The sequence below is a fragment of the Idiotropiscis lumnitzeri genome, chromosome 3 (genome assembly GCF_059441095.1).
Source record: "Idiotropiscis lumnitzeri isolate Australia: NSW breed Sydney's pygmy pipehorse chromosome 3, RoL_Ilum_1.0, whole genome shotgun sequence".
Taxonomy (NCBI): domain Eukaryota; kingdom Metazoa; phylum Chordata; class Actinopteri; order Syngnathiformes; family Syngnathidae; genus Idiotropiscis; species Idiotropiscis lumnitzeri.
This window is the reverse complement of record NC_142393.1, coordinates 26,497,213-26,515,851: the sequence shown is the minus strand read 5'-3', so window position 1 is coordinate 26,515,851 and position 18,639 is coordinate 26,497,213. Positions and strand designations below refer to the sequence as shown.

Below are 18,639 nucleotides of genomic sequence, written 5' to 3'. Positions count from 1 at the left end.
ATTTTGTATAACAATATTATTGTTGCGCTCGTATTTGCAGCGGTGCATCATACTGAGAGCTCTCCATCTATGATGGAATCAAAATATTACAAGACTCCCTATGATCAGAATAATTTTACTCTCACTACAAACTGTTCTGGCATTAAGAAACATATTTTAGCAAGTTAAATTAGTGCCTCACTGATGTATGTCTCAATCAAACCAGAGATTGTAGATTTTGTTTTTGGTGGTGTGGGAGGGGGGCTCTGCCTAATTAAAGTGTGCAAGTTGTCATACCGGTAATGTGTGATTACTCAGACAGTATAGTGAATGGGTCGTTGAAACCAAATTAATCTAAATTTGAATGTAGAACACCCAACAACTCAAGTCATTGAATAATCAAAAGCTGTACAGCTACTTCATCTGGGTTTATTGTGCAGTGTGCAGAGTTATTATAACCTCTTGATAGATTTATCCAGAAAACAAGTAATTGGAAAAGGAAAACAGGTGTTTATAGCAAAGAAAAGAAAACCACATTGGACGTTAGACACATTGACATAAGGTGATATTAAACTGAAACAGTCGTGTAACAATTCGCTGCCACTATTAGGGAAGCACAAGACTGGCCTATTGTTTATTTTCAATTTTCCACAACAGTCAGCAGTAATGAAGTGTGACCCGAGCAACCTAAGTGGTCAACATGACAAAACAAACCCAAAGAGTAAGATACATTTTGATTCCCTGTAAAATAAGTACAAGAGAAAGCGATTGTTATTCTGCTAGATCAATAACTGCACGTGCAATTACGTTGTAGTCAGACTACTTCGAGATAGATAATTTGCAGAGCAGCAGTAGAGCACATTTAAGAACAGAAGTACGGGATCAACTGTCCACTGGCCTGCAAGAGTGGGATGCTACCGCCCTCCAGTGGCCAAAATACATGCACAAATATTCGCCACGTGAAAATAATCAAGGTGATCTGCCACACTTGCATTAAGTTGGTCGAGTGAACCATTAGCCCTGTGATTCTGGAACTGCGGAAAAAGATCTACCAACAGGCACAATGACAAGGAAGAAATAAACTGTGAGCTTGACCCGCTCGTATTTATTTCCAGAACACACACACACACTATACATAAAACGTGTTAGAAAAAAAAATAAAAATAAGACCCTCTTCCTAACCGTCGAACCACCCTCGGTGTGAAATTGCCATTAATTATTAATGTTAACGCTTCAATCAGGTCAGGTTTTCTGACAAGTTAGCCATCTACTGGTAGTACCCAACCCTTGTACTGACAACAAGGAATGTGATTTGTAAATCAGAGGTGTGATGACACTATACCATTAACTAGTGAACTGCTCTATTGGTTAGTAAATATTCAATAGGCTGCACCGGATAGAAAGATATGAGACGATGACACCAGCAACACACCTAAATCAGACAATATGATCTTCCAGTGTGTTGCGCGGTTTATTTCTGTCAGAATAAACCTCTAAGGTCATGAGTACAATCCCATGTGAAACTCATTAACCATCCACCATTTCATCATTCATGACCAAATAAGTGTGCTGCTCTGCCTTTTGAAGACATCACATCCCCATCCTCCCTTTTGCCGCTTTCCTCTTCCAGATTGTTCTTCTTCACATTTCAGTTGTCCAGAAGGGAGCGCTGTAAAGCCTCCTGGATCATTGTGTGCTCATCTGTCGAGTAATCCTGCGCAAAACATGATTAAGCATGTTATTTGGATTGGAGTCAATGTGCCCACTGGCATGTTGAAAGCACCAACTTACAACAAAGGTATCATATGAAAAAGTGTGTCTAATCTTCAGGTGCTGGAAGAAGTCGGTACTCCGGTAATTTGGGTCCCCCCACGGCATGGAGGCACAGATGGGGCAAACCTAGACGGACGTGAAGGTTAAATCACGTTTCAGCTGTGCAAAAACTGCAGTTGATGAAGAAGGAGGAAAATGACTTCTCACCACTTGTCGTGCATCGCGGGCATGCTGGGTAGTGCAGTGTTCAACCAGGCCGTCTTGATCGAGGTTCTGGCAGTTGCAGTAAGGGCAGGTAAAAGTGTAACGATTTGGCACTGGACTGTAAAGACACAAACAACTATTTAGGTCACATAGCTTGTTCCTCCCCCCCACCCCCGTTTCAGATCTCAATGCTGCTTCTCAGAGGCGTGATTTCAATCAAAGAGGTAGAAACAACATTGAGGATCCACCTATCGCTGAAAGAATTATAGTGGTACCCTGAGATGCCTCACCAGATTTACCAGTTTGGCCAATTAAAAAAATGTGTTGGTGGGTGCTGACAATCACTGAGCAGAGGGGAGCCCTATCAGTGAAGTACCTCTGCCATCTATCATATGAGTACAGGTGAACAAACATCGCTTTGGCGCAGTGCCACGATGTTGTGCATATGCCTATTTGCAATGGTCAGTACTCAATACTGTATGTTTTTATGACATTATACAATAATGTTTTTTTTAACTTTACTCTTTAGCTAGTGGGACTATAACGCATCAGTGAGATTGTTATCAGCGCCAAGAATGAGCAAAACACAACACTACGTTCTTTTGTACTTTCTGGATCAAGCAGGTTTGTTTCTCTATGAAGTCCTTGCATAACTGCGCCTTGGATTTCAACAAGACCTTCGGCATTTGCCGGAAGGCAGTATCAAATCTCTAATTTGTCTGAGAGGGACTAGATATTGGCTAATTTGCAGTGCCGAAACAACGTTATTATATCAATTTACTACAGCTTGCAGAATCCAGTGCAAGTGGTATTTGAGAGAGTTTTGTGTCATTTCTTCACCTGATGATAGCAGGCTGACTCTGAGCAGTGGTCCTAACTCCTTCCTCAATGTACTCCTGGTATTTTGGGCAAGCACCTGTGTGAAGTCTCATCTGGGAAAGACCAACCTAAAGAGGAAGAAAACACTTCAAGAACCCATCTTCGTACATATAGTTACAGCATTAGCTACTTTACCCTTCATCTAATTAATGTTCAGTAATATATGCAACTGGTAGAAAAAGGTTGCAGTTGCATCCTTTATTACCTAAAAAGACATTTATGTAGCACTTAACTAAAAAGTAAAGATCAGTGCTAAGTGGTGGTGGTTTGCTTGTACTTTATTCAATTATGATATATCATTTTACTAAAACCATCTCCTGTACATGTTTGTCATTTCTTAAGGGACTACAAAAAGCACTTTGATTATGTAAGCAAGTGCACTAGTGTATAAAAATATGATATACATTTTTTCAAATGCTCAAGTCCATAAATATTTGGACAGAATTTTCAGCATTCCCGCTCTGTACAACACCATAATCCATTTGAAATGAAACAATCAAGATGTGCATTAAATGCAGACTCAGCTTTAATTGTAGAAATTGCAACATTTGATATAGTATTTCACCTTTATAAGCGACCAAAAGTAACTGAACAATTGGCTATTCAGCTGTTCCACGGACAACTGTGCATCATGATTCCCTCATTTCGCAACAAGGAGCAGATACAAGGTCACGAGTTCATTTCAAGTATGGTATATTCATTTGGACTGAGGTGAGGTCATGAAGTCCAAAGAGCTATCACTATCAGTCAGGCATGCATCATTAGGCTGAAAAATAAAAACAAACCCATCAGAGAGATAGCAAAAAATGGGTGTGGCCAAATAAACTGTTTGGTTCTTAAAAAAAACACCAGTGACCTCAGCAACACCAATAGATCTGAAAGACTACAGGGTGACAGATGAATCCTTTCCCAAGTCAAGAAAAAGTACCTTCCCAACAGTTGGCCATATCAAGCACACTCTCCAAGACATGGGTGTATTTGACCAAGTCAACAGTTAAAGGAAGACTTCACCAGGGGAAATGCAGAGGTTTCCTGACAATCAACATGTATCAGAATGATAGAAAGAGAAATAAATGAAGAAGGGAAGGAACTGTTAACGATCCAAAGCATAACACCTCATCCGTGAAGTGTGGTGGTGTTGGTGCTATGGCGTGGGCATGCGGAATACTACGACAAATGCTTCAAATGTCCAAATAACGACAAGCAGGAAGCTAAGACAGCTGCAGCAGAGGCCTGTCTGGACATCACCAGAAACAAAGCCAGTGTCTGGTAATATTAAGACTTCAGGCTATCCTTGATTGCAAAGGATTTTCAGCAAAGAATTGAAAAGTCACATTTTGATTTATTAGTGTTAGTTTGTTTTACTTTCTGTGCGTTAAACAAGAGGCAGGAAAAATATAAACTGTGTTGAAATTCCTACACCTGATTTGGATGTAAATCGCCTCAAATTAAAGCTCAGAGTCTGCATTGAAAGCTTATCTTTATGGTTTCCATTTCAAATCCGTCATGGTGTTGCACAAAGGTGGAATGCAGAAAATGGTCTCAATGCCCAAATATTTATGGACTTGACAGTATCTTAAGTGGGTCATTACTTGGCGACAACAGCAAACTGTGGGTTTTCTGGGTAACAACATTTGGGAACCACTGCCGCAAAGTCAAAAAAAAATTAAAAATTCAGAAATCAATAGTCACCATTCATGACAAGCTCAATAAGTGTCAAAGTGTGAAAGTACTTTCTTAGAACAAAACAGAGGCACCACTGTACACAGCATTAAGACAACATTGAAAAGTCATAAGTTAACCAAAGCATACCTGAGCTCCACACCCTTTGCACGCTGCCACAGATGATTGGATCAGGGCCTCAAGCTCCACAGCTTTTGTGCAATGGCCAAGCGCAGCCCGGCACACAGCACATGCGGGTTTCTGTGGACGCAAACATTTTTGCAAGCAGCTCTGGCAGAACCTGATGGGAAGGCAAATAAAAGATGATTATAGATGATTCTCAAGTCCGCTCTAATGATTAATATAGAACATGGATTTATGAAATAAACTGACATCCAACAATTTGGAGAATTTTCAATTAATACCCAGCTCAGAAGATGTGATTTAAAAATAGTCCTAAAATACTATATATAACATCAACAGCTGTTGACCAACATGCAGCTTAGTGACCTGATCAAAGCCCTTTATTTTGTACTTGCCCATTTCTCCCAGCTTGCTGACAGTGTTGACATTGTTGGGCTAATGATGCAGCATTTCTGAACACATGCTGGACCTTCACTTAGCAACATTAATAAGTTGACTGTGTAGTATTTTATAAACATATATTGCCAATTTTTTAAATGTTTTCAAAACTGATATTTTACTAAACAGAATGGACATGTTCATTTTGGCAACATCCTACTACACATATTGTTATGAATGAATGTTATGAAACACCTAAAAAAAAATCATCGATAACAAATAAATTCAGGAAAGAAAACAACTGATTATTAAAGTGCATGACCGAGTCCACGACCCACACAGCTCTTCACACAAATAAATTTACGCTATTAAAGTTGCGTTTTTATGCCAAGTGATGCCCAAAGTTACTTTGACGTGTCAATTTGAAGAACATCTCAGAATTTAGGCTTGTATGAGCTTATTGGTAGATACTTTTAACTGAAATTTAACAGTCAATTGGAAAAGAGCTTCCCAAGAAGCAGAGAAAAGGAAAGGGTCGAGAGTCTGTATGTTGAGAAATAATTATTCAGTTTACTCTAATTTGAAGACCTTACCATCCGACTTTTTTCATTCTTTGTGTATGTACACAGGTTTAGGTGATGGTTCCCACCACCAGACTCAGTATTTTGACAGACTTTAATTTCTAGGAAATCTTGTGATGTTGCGCATTAATTAATTGGTTAATGACAAAGGCATTTTGTGAAGAAGTCATTCCTCCATAGTAACAGGCTGAATGGCAAAATCAGGGACAAGAAATTAGGACCAAAATTTTTTCAAACCATATTGTTTTCTTCAGTGACATGTTCATTTTAATGCCTGGTACCACTAAAAATATGTCATGTGACTAACAGAAAACAAATAAAATATAGAATGCCTAAAAGCATGGTCTTTGGTAGAGAAATGCCATTGCTATTGACGTAACAACTTAAAGTAAATGAGGTAAATATTTAGATTGCGGTTATTCATCCATTCTCTTCCACTTATCCGGGGCTGGATCATGGTGGGAGACCAGACTTGCTTCTCCACAGCTACTTTGTCTCGCTCTTCTGAGGGAATCCAAAGGCGTTCCCATGCTAGACGGGGGAGACGGCCTCTCCAGCATGTCCTTGGTCGTCCGCGGGACCTCCGGTGGAACGTACCCGGAACACCTTACCAGGGAGGCGTCCAGGTGGCATCCTAACCAAATACCTGAGCCACTTCATCTGGCTCCTCTCGATACAGAGGAGCAGCAGCTCAACTGTGAATCCCTCCCAGAAGACCAATCTTCTCACCTTATTTCTTAGTAAGAGACCAGACACCACAGCTGGTGACCATAGGTGAGGGTAGGAATGTAGACCGACGCAGCCAGAGCAGAGCTCACATTGCACCTGTCCCCTATGAGTGCCCGGGAGACCCGCATCCGGGCAAAGGAAGCGTCTTCCATTATTATTAGTCATTGTAGGGGTCTTGTGAGCCTTACTTTGTCTGGTGCCTCTCCTATGACCTTTTTGCCATGGCTGACCCTGACATGGGGATAAATCTCAGACATCTTAGCTTCTACCATCATTGGAATACACAAACCACTCCACCACAATCAGGTGACGGCTCAGAGAGGGGAGATTGTGGTTATTATCAAGAGAACCATGGAAAATGGGTAGATATCGGAGCTTAAATTAAACTCAATTCATACAGGTATTTTCTGTTGTCATCGTTGTATTATTCCAAACAAAGGTACCATTAGTTCTACCAGGCATTTCAAATGAAAAACAAACTGAAGAAATAAGGGGGGGGGGTCAAATCGTTTTTCCATACCTGCATGCTAAATAATCAACATAATCTTGGAAACAGAATATACATAAAGAAGACATCTTTTATCAAGTACCATATTGTGGACAGTAAAACAAACAAAAAACAACTCAATTAATCAGTTAGGGGAGCAGCTTGTGGGACATAGCATGCCAAAACCACATACAACTAATAGCAACAGCAGCAACAACAACAACAACAAAGCTTACAATGAATACATTTTACAGAAATGTGTGCAACTGATTAGAATATGACCTCAGAGTTTCACTATTCTTTGAGTTTTATGATGATTGAGTGAGTCTGATTCGGACATCAAAAGCACTTTAAAGTGACGCAACGTTTTAGACTTGCAATAAGCCTTTTAAAGCTAGTTTTGTTTTTGCACACTTACAACGTTATATGGTATAAAGTCACATTCAAATTACAACTACAGTGCAGCATAAACAATAGTATGTGGCACAGACTTGTAGTCGTTTGACGGAATCTACACATTAGCAAAAAAGGACTACAACTCCCATGACAGGTCTGTTTGATGTAAACAAAACTGATACTGTGCAAAGTAGCAGCGATTTTGCTAAAGGACCAAGACGACGTAACACACAAAGCATGGACATACGTTGACGTATTCTAACTCTAGTCCTTAGAAAGGCTAAAAAGACAGCAAAAAAATGATATTTCCCTCATTGTTTACACCGAAGGGTGTACAGGCGTGGGTTTGATTAGAACAAATAAATGCGAAAGCAGGAAAGAAAAGGTTCAACAGTTAACGCGCGTCAGCATTGTGTACAAAGGCCTTCAAAGAAAAAATAGAAGGTACCAATAAAAGTGAGGCCAAGACGAACAGATAAGATGATTTAACAACCATTTCTGTTCAAATCGGTTTCCTAATACGACGCATCGCAAATGATAGACGACGTCAAAGCGAATCGCTGTCAGAACAAAAGTACTTACGTGTGGCCACATTGTGTTGTGACAGGACTGTCAAATATCTCGAGACAAACAGGACAGAGAAACTCGGACACGTCGCTGTTCACGTCAGAGACGTTTTTCTTGTGCTGTGTCGAACTGAAGCCTCCGAGCATCGCCATTTCTTTTCTCTCCACTGTGTCCGGCTGCCACCAACCACGTGATCTCGTCATATGTGCTCCTGCGCGGGGCGGAGCCTACTGCTTTCGTCATATACGTATTGAAATCAGGTTTCTTGTATTGTATATTTTATATATTTATATTTATTTATCTACATTTTGGAGTGATTTTGGAGTTAAATGACTTTTTATTTTTTAAAAAACTGGCAAATGTAAAACGATTGAGCCAAAAGGTATATCTGGTTTTGACTCTGAAAATGTATCACTCAGGTATGCGATGAATATCATTTTACTATTGGTGAAAGTGCACATTAATGAGGAAAAATTCTTCTCCACTCGATGCGGTTTTTTTTGTTTGAGCTGTATTCATATGTTCATATCTTGCCCCTCGTGAAAAATAAGTCTACTTATTTTGTCACATTGAACTGAAACATTTGCTGTTCCCCCGACCAAATCGGGAATGTGTCTAAAGGTTGACTCCTTTGTTAAAGTTAAGAAAATGGAAACTTGGGGAAAAAAATGTTCTAGTCGTTTTCCCCTTTTTTTAAGTTGGTTGTTTTGTTATTTATTTATGTTTTTTCAGCTATTTTTTGTCGTTGTTATTGAAGATATGTATTTTGTTCATTCATTGGACTGTTGCACTTGATCGTAACAACTGCTATTTTTGTAAGATGTCCAAATTTTAAATATATTGTATATTTTATGTATTGTATTTTTACAATTGTATGTATGTACATGGCAGCACGGTGGGCAACTGGTTAGCAATATGGCCTCACAGTACAGAGGTTGTGGGTTTGATTCCAGCTCCGGCCTTCCTGTGTTGAGTTTGCATGTTCTCCTGTGCCTGTGTGGCTTTCCTCCTAGTACTCCAGTTTCCTCCCATACTCCAAAAAGATCCATGGCTGGTTGATTGGGCACTCTAAATTGCCCCAAGGTATTAGAGTGTGTGATGGTTGTTTGTCTTTGTGTGGCCTGTGATTGGCTGGCAACCAATTCAAGGTGTCCCCCGCCCACTGCCCGAAAACAGCTGGAATAGGCTCCAGCAACCTTAGTGAGGAGAAGCGGTACAGATAATGGATGGATGGATGTACATACTTTGATATATATCTCACCCATCCATTTTCTGAACCGGTCACCCTCATATTACCTTATAACATTGAATTATTAATCTATATTCAAGATATTGCAAGATTTGTTGTCATCCTTTTTAGTTTATTACATCTGTTACAGTTAACTATCACATGTACTATATATTTCTAATTTTCTCAATGTATTTAATAAAAGTGTATTGATGAATATCTTTTTAATTTCCATCATTTATTTTATTCTATTGTGTATCTGTTGCAGATGGAAAATTAAATATGACCCACTGGTGAAGGTGTTACTGTTAAATGTTGACTGGGCCATGCGGTTAGAGTTTAATTATAATCAATTTACTATTATAAGCTCTATGAATCAAAAGGGAATTAGGATGAATTTCTGAGCAGGAATTTCTGAGCTGAATAGTCTTTGTTGACTGACATCTTACTTAATAGTTTGTTTTGCAGAGTGAGGCCTTAATGTGCTCAAATGTGAGCTGTAAGGTTATACCGAAAATCTCTGCACTATGTATGATGATATTGTGAACTGACTTAATGCTTCCACTGCACCTTATTATAAATCTAAATGCAAATGTACCCAACATCAGGTCGGGAGGAATGACTTTGTGGCTAAGAAACATGCTGTTGCTAGAGAAGCCTTTAGACTCTGGTCAATCGCAGTCAGACCGAGGCAGGGTGCGCTATTATATAATAGGAAGCACACAAATGCTAGGTTTAAAAGTGCACGTAATTTAACGAGAGCAAACTTGCTTGCTAAGAAGCTTCAAATTGTGATTGATGGAAAGAGGTCAAGGTCAGGAATAACAACAAGACTCCACTGTCTGGACTAATATTGTCAGTACGAAAAGACCAGAGTGGGAAAGTAGACAATTATCGAGTAATTGCTTTAGCCAGTATCTTGTCTAAAGTGCTGGAGAGAATCCTGTTCGCAAAGCTGTAAATGTTTCTTCCTTCAACTGATACCCGGTTTGGTTTCAAACAAAAACATAAAACTTATTATTGTATCTATGCCTCTATGTCATCTGTATTTTTATGCTTCAACTAAGGAGTTTGTTCGAATGAAGAAAGTTTTCAATGTGCTCTGATTTTGTTAAGTGCTATTTGTTAAAGACAAATTACACCACTCTATACTGTTCAGCTATGGTTCAACTATAAGAAGTCACGTTTACCGAGGCCAAAAGCAGCCCATAATGATGCACTGAGGCTCCTTCTTCGAGTACCAAAAAGGCATGGTGCTAGTCAATTATTTGTGTCTAAAATAATACGATCACTTAATGCAATACTACGGCAGCTGACTTTTTGCTTAATCTGTTGGCTCAACCTGTCAGCGAAACATAATTGAAGCCCCCGTCGGCCCAGTTCAAAGTTTTTATCGGTTTACTTTTAAGGTTAGACGGCATTGGTGCCACACCTAAATCTTTTTTTTTTCTCGTGTTCTTTGTATGGATCTGTGTTTGCATCCATCCATCCATTATCTGTACCGCTTCTCCTCACAAGGGTCGCGGGGAGTACTGGAGCCTATCCGAGCAGTCTTCGGGCAGTAGGCGGGGGACACCCTGAACTGGTTGCCAGCCAATCGCAAATGCATGAATATGTATTCTGTTATCGCTCATGCGAACTAAGTGACTGAAGTGCATCAGCAACTGTGTCATCCTTTACCACATACGAGGGTATTACACTATTCTATTCGATTCTATTCCAGCCTAGCCTAGGCAGGGACAAGAGGGTGCCTGACCCCCTCAAATAAATGAAGACAGCTGGGATAGGCTCCAGCACGCCTCCGACCATCGTGCGGATAACAGCTCAGATTATGGATGGATGGAATAATAATCACAATACCTAGGTGATGCATTTCTGAAAAAATGCATCTGAAATCTGAATCTGAACTGAAACGCGGAATTGTAAAAAGCTGTGGAATTATTTGGAAAACATGCGGAATGATAGGAATAATATGAAATAATATGATATAATGTCGAATAATTATTAATAAATTAATGAAATGTTGAATTAGGAGAGATTTATGCAACGAGTGTATCCTCATCAATTTTAACGTGAAAAACGTATAATTTTGAGTATGTGGGAATTTTTGGAATGTGGAAAATATTTTGTCAGTTTTGATGGTTTGACTCAGTCAAGAAATGTTGAAGGAAGATACAGAACGTGCTGGTTGGTAGGAAATAGGGACCAACCTTATGAGTTCTTGTATAAATGCGCGTTCTGATGTGAAAAAAGTGACTGAAATGGAAGAGGTCTTAATGTAATACAATTTTAATGTGCAAAATGTGCAATACTGGATTTTTTTAAAATGTGGGAATTATTTGATTGATGAAAATTTCCCACGGTGACTCGAATGTGCACATTTTTTTAAATTTGAGAATGGTAATTATAATGTAGAACTATGTGATGTAAACTGAATGTGTGATTGAGGAAAATGTTTTGAGTGAGAAAAATACCGCCAGACATCCCCTGAAATCTTGGAGTATGTTGAAGTCGGAATGTTTGGAATCGGTTGCGAGATAAGGAAATCGTTAGATGACGGGAAAGTGGGGAAATAAAAAAATGGAATAACGTGTGAGACACACAGAGCAAAGTATTTTCCTTCTTCGCCAGTCTTTCCTCGCCTCCTCTCCTTCCTACCCTCCTAACAGCACGTGATGTATGACGTTAGCATTGGTGCGCATGCGCACTGGGCGGATGGGAATTTCCAACAGTTGAGCAGGCTTCGCTAGCCACTGCTAGCACTTGTCAAAGGTAAGATGTGCTGCTAGTGGCCTCTGTCGTTATGAAACATTGCGCGTGTCAACCGAGGCCAAATTGTATCGTGCAAATACTGACATTTATTGATGCTAAATAGTTCCATGACTTTAAACCAAAATGTATTTATTTTGAATGTGAAGATTACCCTATAGTAGCTAACGCTAAACAGCTACGGTGAAATGGGCGTTCACTGATTTTTGCTCATTTGGGGCGGGCCTGCCACATTACGTGGTCATTTCGGCTTTGAGCGAAATTCGCGATGGCATTCATGGCATTTAAACTTAATTTGTCAGAGTGTCAGAATGGATGGAGCGATGGTATGGAATGCTAAGGCGCAGTGCGTTAGCTTGCGATTTTGCTCTCTCTCGCTGTTTCTCGTCAGTGCATGTTCGCTAGGTTTGGTGTGTGGAATGTAATGACCACAAGTCCAAACCTTTTGGACGGTTGCGTTGTATTATTCTGACTCAATATGCGCCCTCTTTATTCTTGCAAAGGCGTATTTACAATCGGCACACATAAAATTCCTACTTGCGCAAGACCAGTGAAGGCCACACGTTCCCATTATTCTTGTAACCAATAATTGAACCATACAGCTTTGTGTTTACAGGAAATGTTTTGAGAATCACGTGAAAACATCCAGTTTACGGCTCACGCAGTTCTGTTTCGCTGTCATCTCACTCGGACATCTAATGTGAAGCACTAATGGAAGCTTACAATTCACTTTCAAGTGAACATGAATATCTTCGTGTATTCTGATTTCCTTTACGATTAGATTAACACTTATCACAACCGTCCAAAAAATTGAGAATTTCACGTTGTCTTGAGTGTGTTTTGAAATGTTGCCCTGTATCGTTACAGCTTGGTGCTGGCTTGGGACAATCACACCATTGGGACTGTTGACTTGATGAGTCCCAGTGACCTTGGAACCTGCACATGCCATTTCCAACAGATGAACAACGTTTCTTTAACAAGCATTGCAGCAAAAGCCATTCTGACCTAATTTAAAATATTGGCATGTGTGTCAAATCAGGCTTTTAGCCTCAATCGGAAATGTCCGTAAGAAGACGTCCATGCAGCCTGCATCTGAAGTACAGCAATTGAAAGCGTCAACTCTTGTATGGCTGTGCTGCTGAGTCTTGTTTCTCATCTACTCCCCCCACCACGTTATTAACAGCGAGTGTGTACTGCTGCACGCAGTGAATTTTGATGCACCAAAATGATGCTTCAATGTGACATCCTTGTGCAGATTATGCAAAGGGAGTGATGCGCTCTCCAAAAAGCAAATCAGCTGACTGTTAGTCTGCTGCATATAATGGATGCAAAGTTAAAAGAAGACCTGTTCAGGAGATATGTGGGGGCACTGGAGAGGCGCCTTCAAGATGGAGGGGAAAAACACGGCATGGCAAACTCACATGAAGGGGACAATGGGAGGCACAAGGACAGCGAGGCCCTACTTTCTACAGCCACAGCGCTCCTCGGGGCCTACCAGCCAGATCCAGGACAGCGTTTCCGCATGGTGCGCTTTTATGAAGTGGTTGAAGGTTCACTTCGCTGCCAAAGAGGAGGCAACATCAGGAGCCTGGAGCGAGCTTTCCACACTCTGGAAACCATATGCACCAATCTATTACTCTTCCCCTGGAAGAAAGAGTTCAGATGTATTAAGGTATGTCCATAATAATTAAATTGATAAAATAATGAAAATGTCTTTTTAAATTATTAACTTCTAGAGTTATCACAATGAACTGATCAATCAACAACTAATTGATCACATTATTAACCATGAGTAAATTGTATAGATATTTATTGTTAGAGCCATTGTCTATAGTAAAAAGGCTTTTCAACAGTGGATATTCTCAGATTACTAGAAATCTTCGTAAAAGCAATCCGATTGTCTTTGGTGTTGAATCAAATTAAGACATTTGCAAACATCGGTATCGGCTTTGGAATACAATGATGAACTTTTTTCTCTGTTGACTGACATGTTATGGCATAAATCATTAACTGAATCACCCTTGTTTTTCTTTTTTTCCTCCTCCTCCTTTCAGACTTTCACTGGCCCATATGTGTACCACCTGAAGTCCGCCATTTCTGATCCCGAGCTTCGATCTCTGATGCACTCAATCGGCTACACTTGTGACCACGACTCACAGTTTTATTTCCAGGACCATCCGGGAGGCTCGGCTCATCTGCGCCAATTGGCTTTCGAGCTCTTCCTGGCCCAAGCGGAGTGTCGTCTTCTTGGGGAGGTCGTGGCCCTGGCCCGCGGTTCGGCTTCTGAGTTGGAGGCCCTGGAACTCCGCAGGGGCTGCAGAGATGACGCCGCCGGCTGCGCTGAGGCGCTCCGCAGACGCGACAGCCTCGGGGCAGATATAGCTCGCCTGTCTGTGCAGCCTCTGGATATCGAGAGGCCTCATGCTCACCACCTGAGGCGAGGTAGCCGACCGTCAAAGTCGGTTGACGTGACAGATGGGGCGGGTCACTGGCACGCAGCGGTTAGTAAACCCATCCTGAAAGCCTCATTGAGTCTGAGGAAGGAGCCTCTGTTCGTGGATGCCGAGGAAGATATGAAGGATGAGATCATCAGGCCCAACACCTCCATCTCTCTTTTTTCTGTGGCGGCACCGCCTTCCTATAGCCCAATTGCCGATTTCTTCCCCACACAGTCGCCTCCCCCAGCTGATGCGTACACATCCTACCATCTTTCATCGCTGGATGAGATTGACTTGTACACAGAGAGGGGTGGGGGCGGCACCGGCGGGAGGCAAACGCCCGCGCGGCCTCCTTCTCGAGAGCCGAGAGACGCGCGAGACGGGTGGTTGCTCAAATCCCACGGCAGCGTGAAGTGTCAGGGCTGTGGGTTGGGGTGCTCATCGATGGCCTCCTGCCAGAGGTGCGACATGATCCTGTGCCCCGCGTGTCACGAGGTCGAGCCCTCGCCATGCTGTAGCCTGCAGGACTACCACCCGAAATCCACGCGGCCAATCGACGGCTACATTCCCGTCAAGGAGAAGCTCTCAGTCTACTCGAACACGCACTCCCACTCGCATCTCCACCCCCACCCCTTGGCGCTGACCCACTCACACACGCACTCACACCCTCACCCCCACATGGTGGACAAACCTTTGTTGTCCACCAAGCTGTTCCCAAGCAAGTCGGTTGCGTTGACGACTCCAAAAGGAAGCAGCAGTGAGCGCCTAAGCATGGGAGGATCGCGATGCGGCTTTTGCAACAAGCCGGGCGCATCAAACACCTGCGTCAACTGCTCCAAGGTGTCATGTGACTCATGCATGGGCTTTTATGGCAAGGACATGTGCACGCGGAAGAATCCACAGCACATGTTTGTGCCCAACCATCAGCTGAATTTCAAATCTGGCACCATATCGCACATGGTCTACCGATGATCCAGGTCGCCCGAGGGTTTTGCTTCTCCGCGTTTTGTCCCCACCTTTAAAGGGCAGCATCGCCGCGCACTGTCGCTCAAGCGCCGCTGCTTGCAAACAGACAAGTCTTTTTGAACTCCAAATAATACATTTTCCCTCACTTGGTGGTTGGTAGGGTCATGTTGTCTGCTTTCAGTTCCAGCCTTTTATCAAATCTACTACTACTCCATTTTGCCTTGCTCCCTGCTCTTGACTAGTCATGTGATAATGTAGTGCTTACCCAGTTCCTCCACTTTTGTCCCCTAAAAGGAAAACCTGGAGTTTAAAAGTTGAATTACTTCTCATTAAAATGAAGTCCAGAATATTTACGTGTCAGCTAAAGCAACAAAAAAAATCATCAAATATTATATATAAATATATATAGAGAGAATATATCTTGTGTGTGTGTGAGGGTGTGTGTGTCTGTGCTGAAAAGACCTGATCTTGCAGCATGAAGAAAAAAAAGAACTTTTTTTAAAACTTGAAAAATGGTAAGAAAAGATACACTGGGAATTAGTAATGTCAAAGTATATATTTTTTAAATCTCGATTCTGTAGAACAATGTGAGACTTTTAAATAGAGGTGGGAAGTACTGTATCTCAAAAGGACTTATTGAGACAATGATCAGATGCCATAACTATTTATAAAGTCATGCCTTGTAAATGACCCCCGCCGCGTCCCTCCATGGTTTCCAGCGGGCTGATGTTTTCATGCTGCTGTTGACTTGAGAGGTTGACATTGTGAGATGTTGACTCCTTTCTATCGATTAGCTTGTTCGTGTGTGCGAGGGTGTATGCGTCGAGCCCATTCAAGCCGCGTTTCAAATCTCAGAACCTCTGTGGTCCAGGATGCTGCAGCCCTCCCTCGCTAGATCAGAGGTTACCTGTCAAGTCTCAGGTGGAGTCACGGCAAGTGTCTGGGCCACAAATCAAATGCATGCAGATTCTCTTCAAGCGTATGAACCTTGTTGTTTTAGAGTATATAATGTGAAAGTGTTCTGTCATGCTTTCTGTCTACCTCAAAGCGCTCCAGCCAGTGTGACTTTCCAGACTTTTAACCTCCTGAAATGTGGAATTTGTTGTTTCCCCGCAGAGCCCGAGAAAACTATCCAATAGGAGATCGTTAAAAACAGTGCAAATTTTTCATTCCGATCCAACATTCTTCTTGCATCTGTCCCGATCACAGTCGAAACAGTGCATGTTGACAAACACCTGTAAATGAATTGCGGTGACGCTTCAGATGTTTTACGTGGTTGAAGGATTATCGTTTTTAGACCGGTGTTGGATGGACGTTTGCATCCATTGTAATTCAGAATATTGTGCACTTCAGAACAAATCACCACTGATGCCATGATTAGTTAATTATGACTAAAATTATTCAGTGCATGCCTTTTTTTTTGTCAGTTTTTGTGATGACTTGGGGGCATGAAGGCTCTTACAAAATTCAAATCTGAAGAGACCATCACATGTAGGAACTTGTTTAGTTTAGTTTTAAAAGATGTGATGTATAACAATGTATTCCCTCCACCCCAGAAATCTGTATAACTGATATGCCGTCAACTGACACTAAATATTAACCATCACTTAATTGCTTCTGCTCTACACTGGAAAAATGTCGCTTGAAGGACATTTGGGGTTTGTTTACAGATGATGGTAAAGGAAACTTCAGAATGGAATCTTTTACTCCATGTGGAGTTTTAGTCATGAAGAGGCTGCAGTTTGATGTGCTGCTGAGATGGCAACATACACCCGGACTAATGTGAGATGTTATTTTTTTTGTGTATGTTGGTTCTGCCCCGCCGGCCTGTGTAATATCTCTTATCCACATAAAATAGTATCTACAATTAACATTTTTGAGCAGGAATCTAAGCACATTTCGCGTCATACATGTGTTGTAACGGTTTCTGGCCAATTTTGCAAGTACGACTAACTTTAGTGGTATGGTTTGTGCTCAGACGCACCAGTTCGGGATTGCTGTTGCACGTCATATGCCACAAACCGAGCCGATTCCAATGAACTGATTTCCTTCCAAAAGCCCATTTGTACAATACATTTAGAATTTAGTTCCCATATTTAATGCGGTGTTTTTTCGTTTGTTAATACAGTTTATGTGTTGAATGTTTATTTTGGCAGCACACATTGGCCATTCTGTTCAGTTAAGTCGTTTAACTCTCATTGCCTTACAATCGTATCTGCCGTTTCCATGAACTAATTACTGCCTCTTCTGTTCTCAAACGGGATCGCCCGAAAGTGTGGATTCATCAGCACAGTGTTTCTGAGAATGCTATTAGTGGTCGTTCACAAAATCAGAAGTCTTTGTTTACCGATAGACCAAGTTTGGTTTTAGGGCATGTTTTGATTGAACACACTTTTGTTTTGAATTCTTCCTTTTAAAAAACTTTTTGTTGTGTTCTTATTTCTGTTGGTGGCACTTATCCTGTATCAAGTTATAGGAGATGTTCTGCCTGTGCTGGGGGGTTTGGAAATTTATTTCAGAATAAATCTCCATTAGCAATTATTATCAACTGGGGAAAACTTGTGTATCACTGTCTCCAGTCACATTAGGAGATGTGCAATCATTTTCTCATCTGTGCGTATACACACACACACACAATTATTTAGTTGTCCAACTATTGTCATTGTGAGTCATACCAGCAGCAGAGGTGACTTTTAGAAGTATTGCAAGCATAATATTGCCAACTGAAGAACAAATGATAAAAGGATAAAATCCCGCGGTCTGCCCTTGGATGTCTTGTCATTTTTTCCATTCAGTAAATGATGTGGTTTTGCTCAAGTATAGACTTGTTTGTCGACCTTAAACCTTTTCATAGAGAACTGATCAATGTCCCTAAGCGCCCCAATTCTGAACAGCAACACTGATCATTAAGGTCACCAAAGGGCTAAACAGTTTTCAGGGCTGCTGCTGGATTTGATGATGGAAAGGATCTGTTACATTTGTCACAGGGCATGAATTGCTGATGTTGGACAAACAATCTTTGTTGTTTTGTGGTGTGGAATACTGTATTGCATTGGGACATTTGAGCGCTATTGGTTGGAGGTCGACACTCCCTTTACCTCTCTGTGTGGTTGACTTAAAGATAATTGTGATCTAGCATTCACGACCGCCCTCCTCTCCCATTCACTTTGGCACTGGAGATCATTGCACAATGTTTTGGTGAAGGTGATGGACCTTCTACGATCAATGTGTGGCCATGCTTGGGGGTGGAATGGGAAAATAGCCAAACTTGTTAATCGGTGACAATATATATGTAAATGACTAAAACAAATGTAAATGATATTTTATAAGATAATTTAAGGAATAAATAAAAACTGGGAAAAAAGGGTTGCTCTGGTTTTTTTTAGCTTGAATGAAACGTGTGCAGAGAAATATTTATAATTACTCATTTTAGATTTTGCCATTTATGTTTTTATAATA

The 18,639-nt window shown here is 41.2% G+C and overlaps 2 protein-coding genes across 3 annotated transcripts; one reads left to right on the top strand and one right to left on the bottom strand.

The window, feature by feature from the left end:
- Window positions 1-388: 388 nt before the first annotated feature.
- Window positions 389-7,980, bottom strand: rnf114 (ring finger protein 114). Its single transcript, XM_088292159.1, has 6 exons — window positions 7,795-7,980; window positions 4,648-4,798; window positions 2,797-2,903; window positions 1,960-2,074; window positions 1,771-1,878; window positions 389-1,693 (listed from the first exon to the last, which is right to left on the bottom strand). Exons 1-6 carry the CDS (start codon window positions 7,929-7,931, stop codon window positions 1,628-1,630), a joined length of 684 nt encoding a protein of 227 aa, XP_088148285.1. The 5' UTR covers window positions 7,932-7,980; the 3' UTR covers window positions 389-1,627.
- Window positions 7,981-11,665: 3,685 nt separating this feature from the next.
- On the top strand, window positions 11,666-17,718 carry spata2 (spermatogenesis associated 2). 2 transcript variants are annotated; one of them, XM_088291779.1, is made up of 3 exons: window positions 11,666-11,779; window positions 12,644-13,448; window positions 13,831-17,718. In XM_088291779.1, exons 2-3 carry the CDS (start codon window positions 13,098-13,100, stop codon window positions 15,184-15,186), a joined length of 1,707 nt encoding a protein of 568 aa, XP_088147905.1. In that variant the 5' UTR covers window positions 11,666-11,779; window positions 12,644-13,097; the 3' UTR covers window positions 15,187-17,718. The 2 variants fall into 2 exon arrangements, with proteins under 2 accessions (XP_088147905.1, XP_088147906.1); XM_088291780.1 differs by lacking the exon at window positions 11,666-11,779 and adding an exon at window positions 12,012-12,102.
- Window positions 17,719-18,639: the final 921 nt, after the last annotated feature.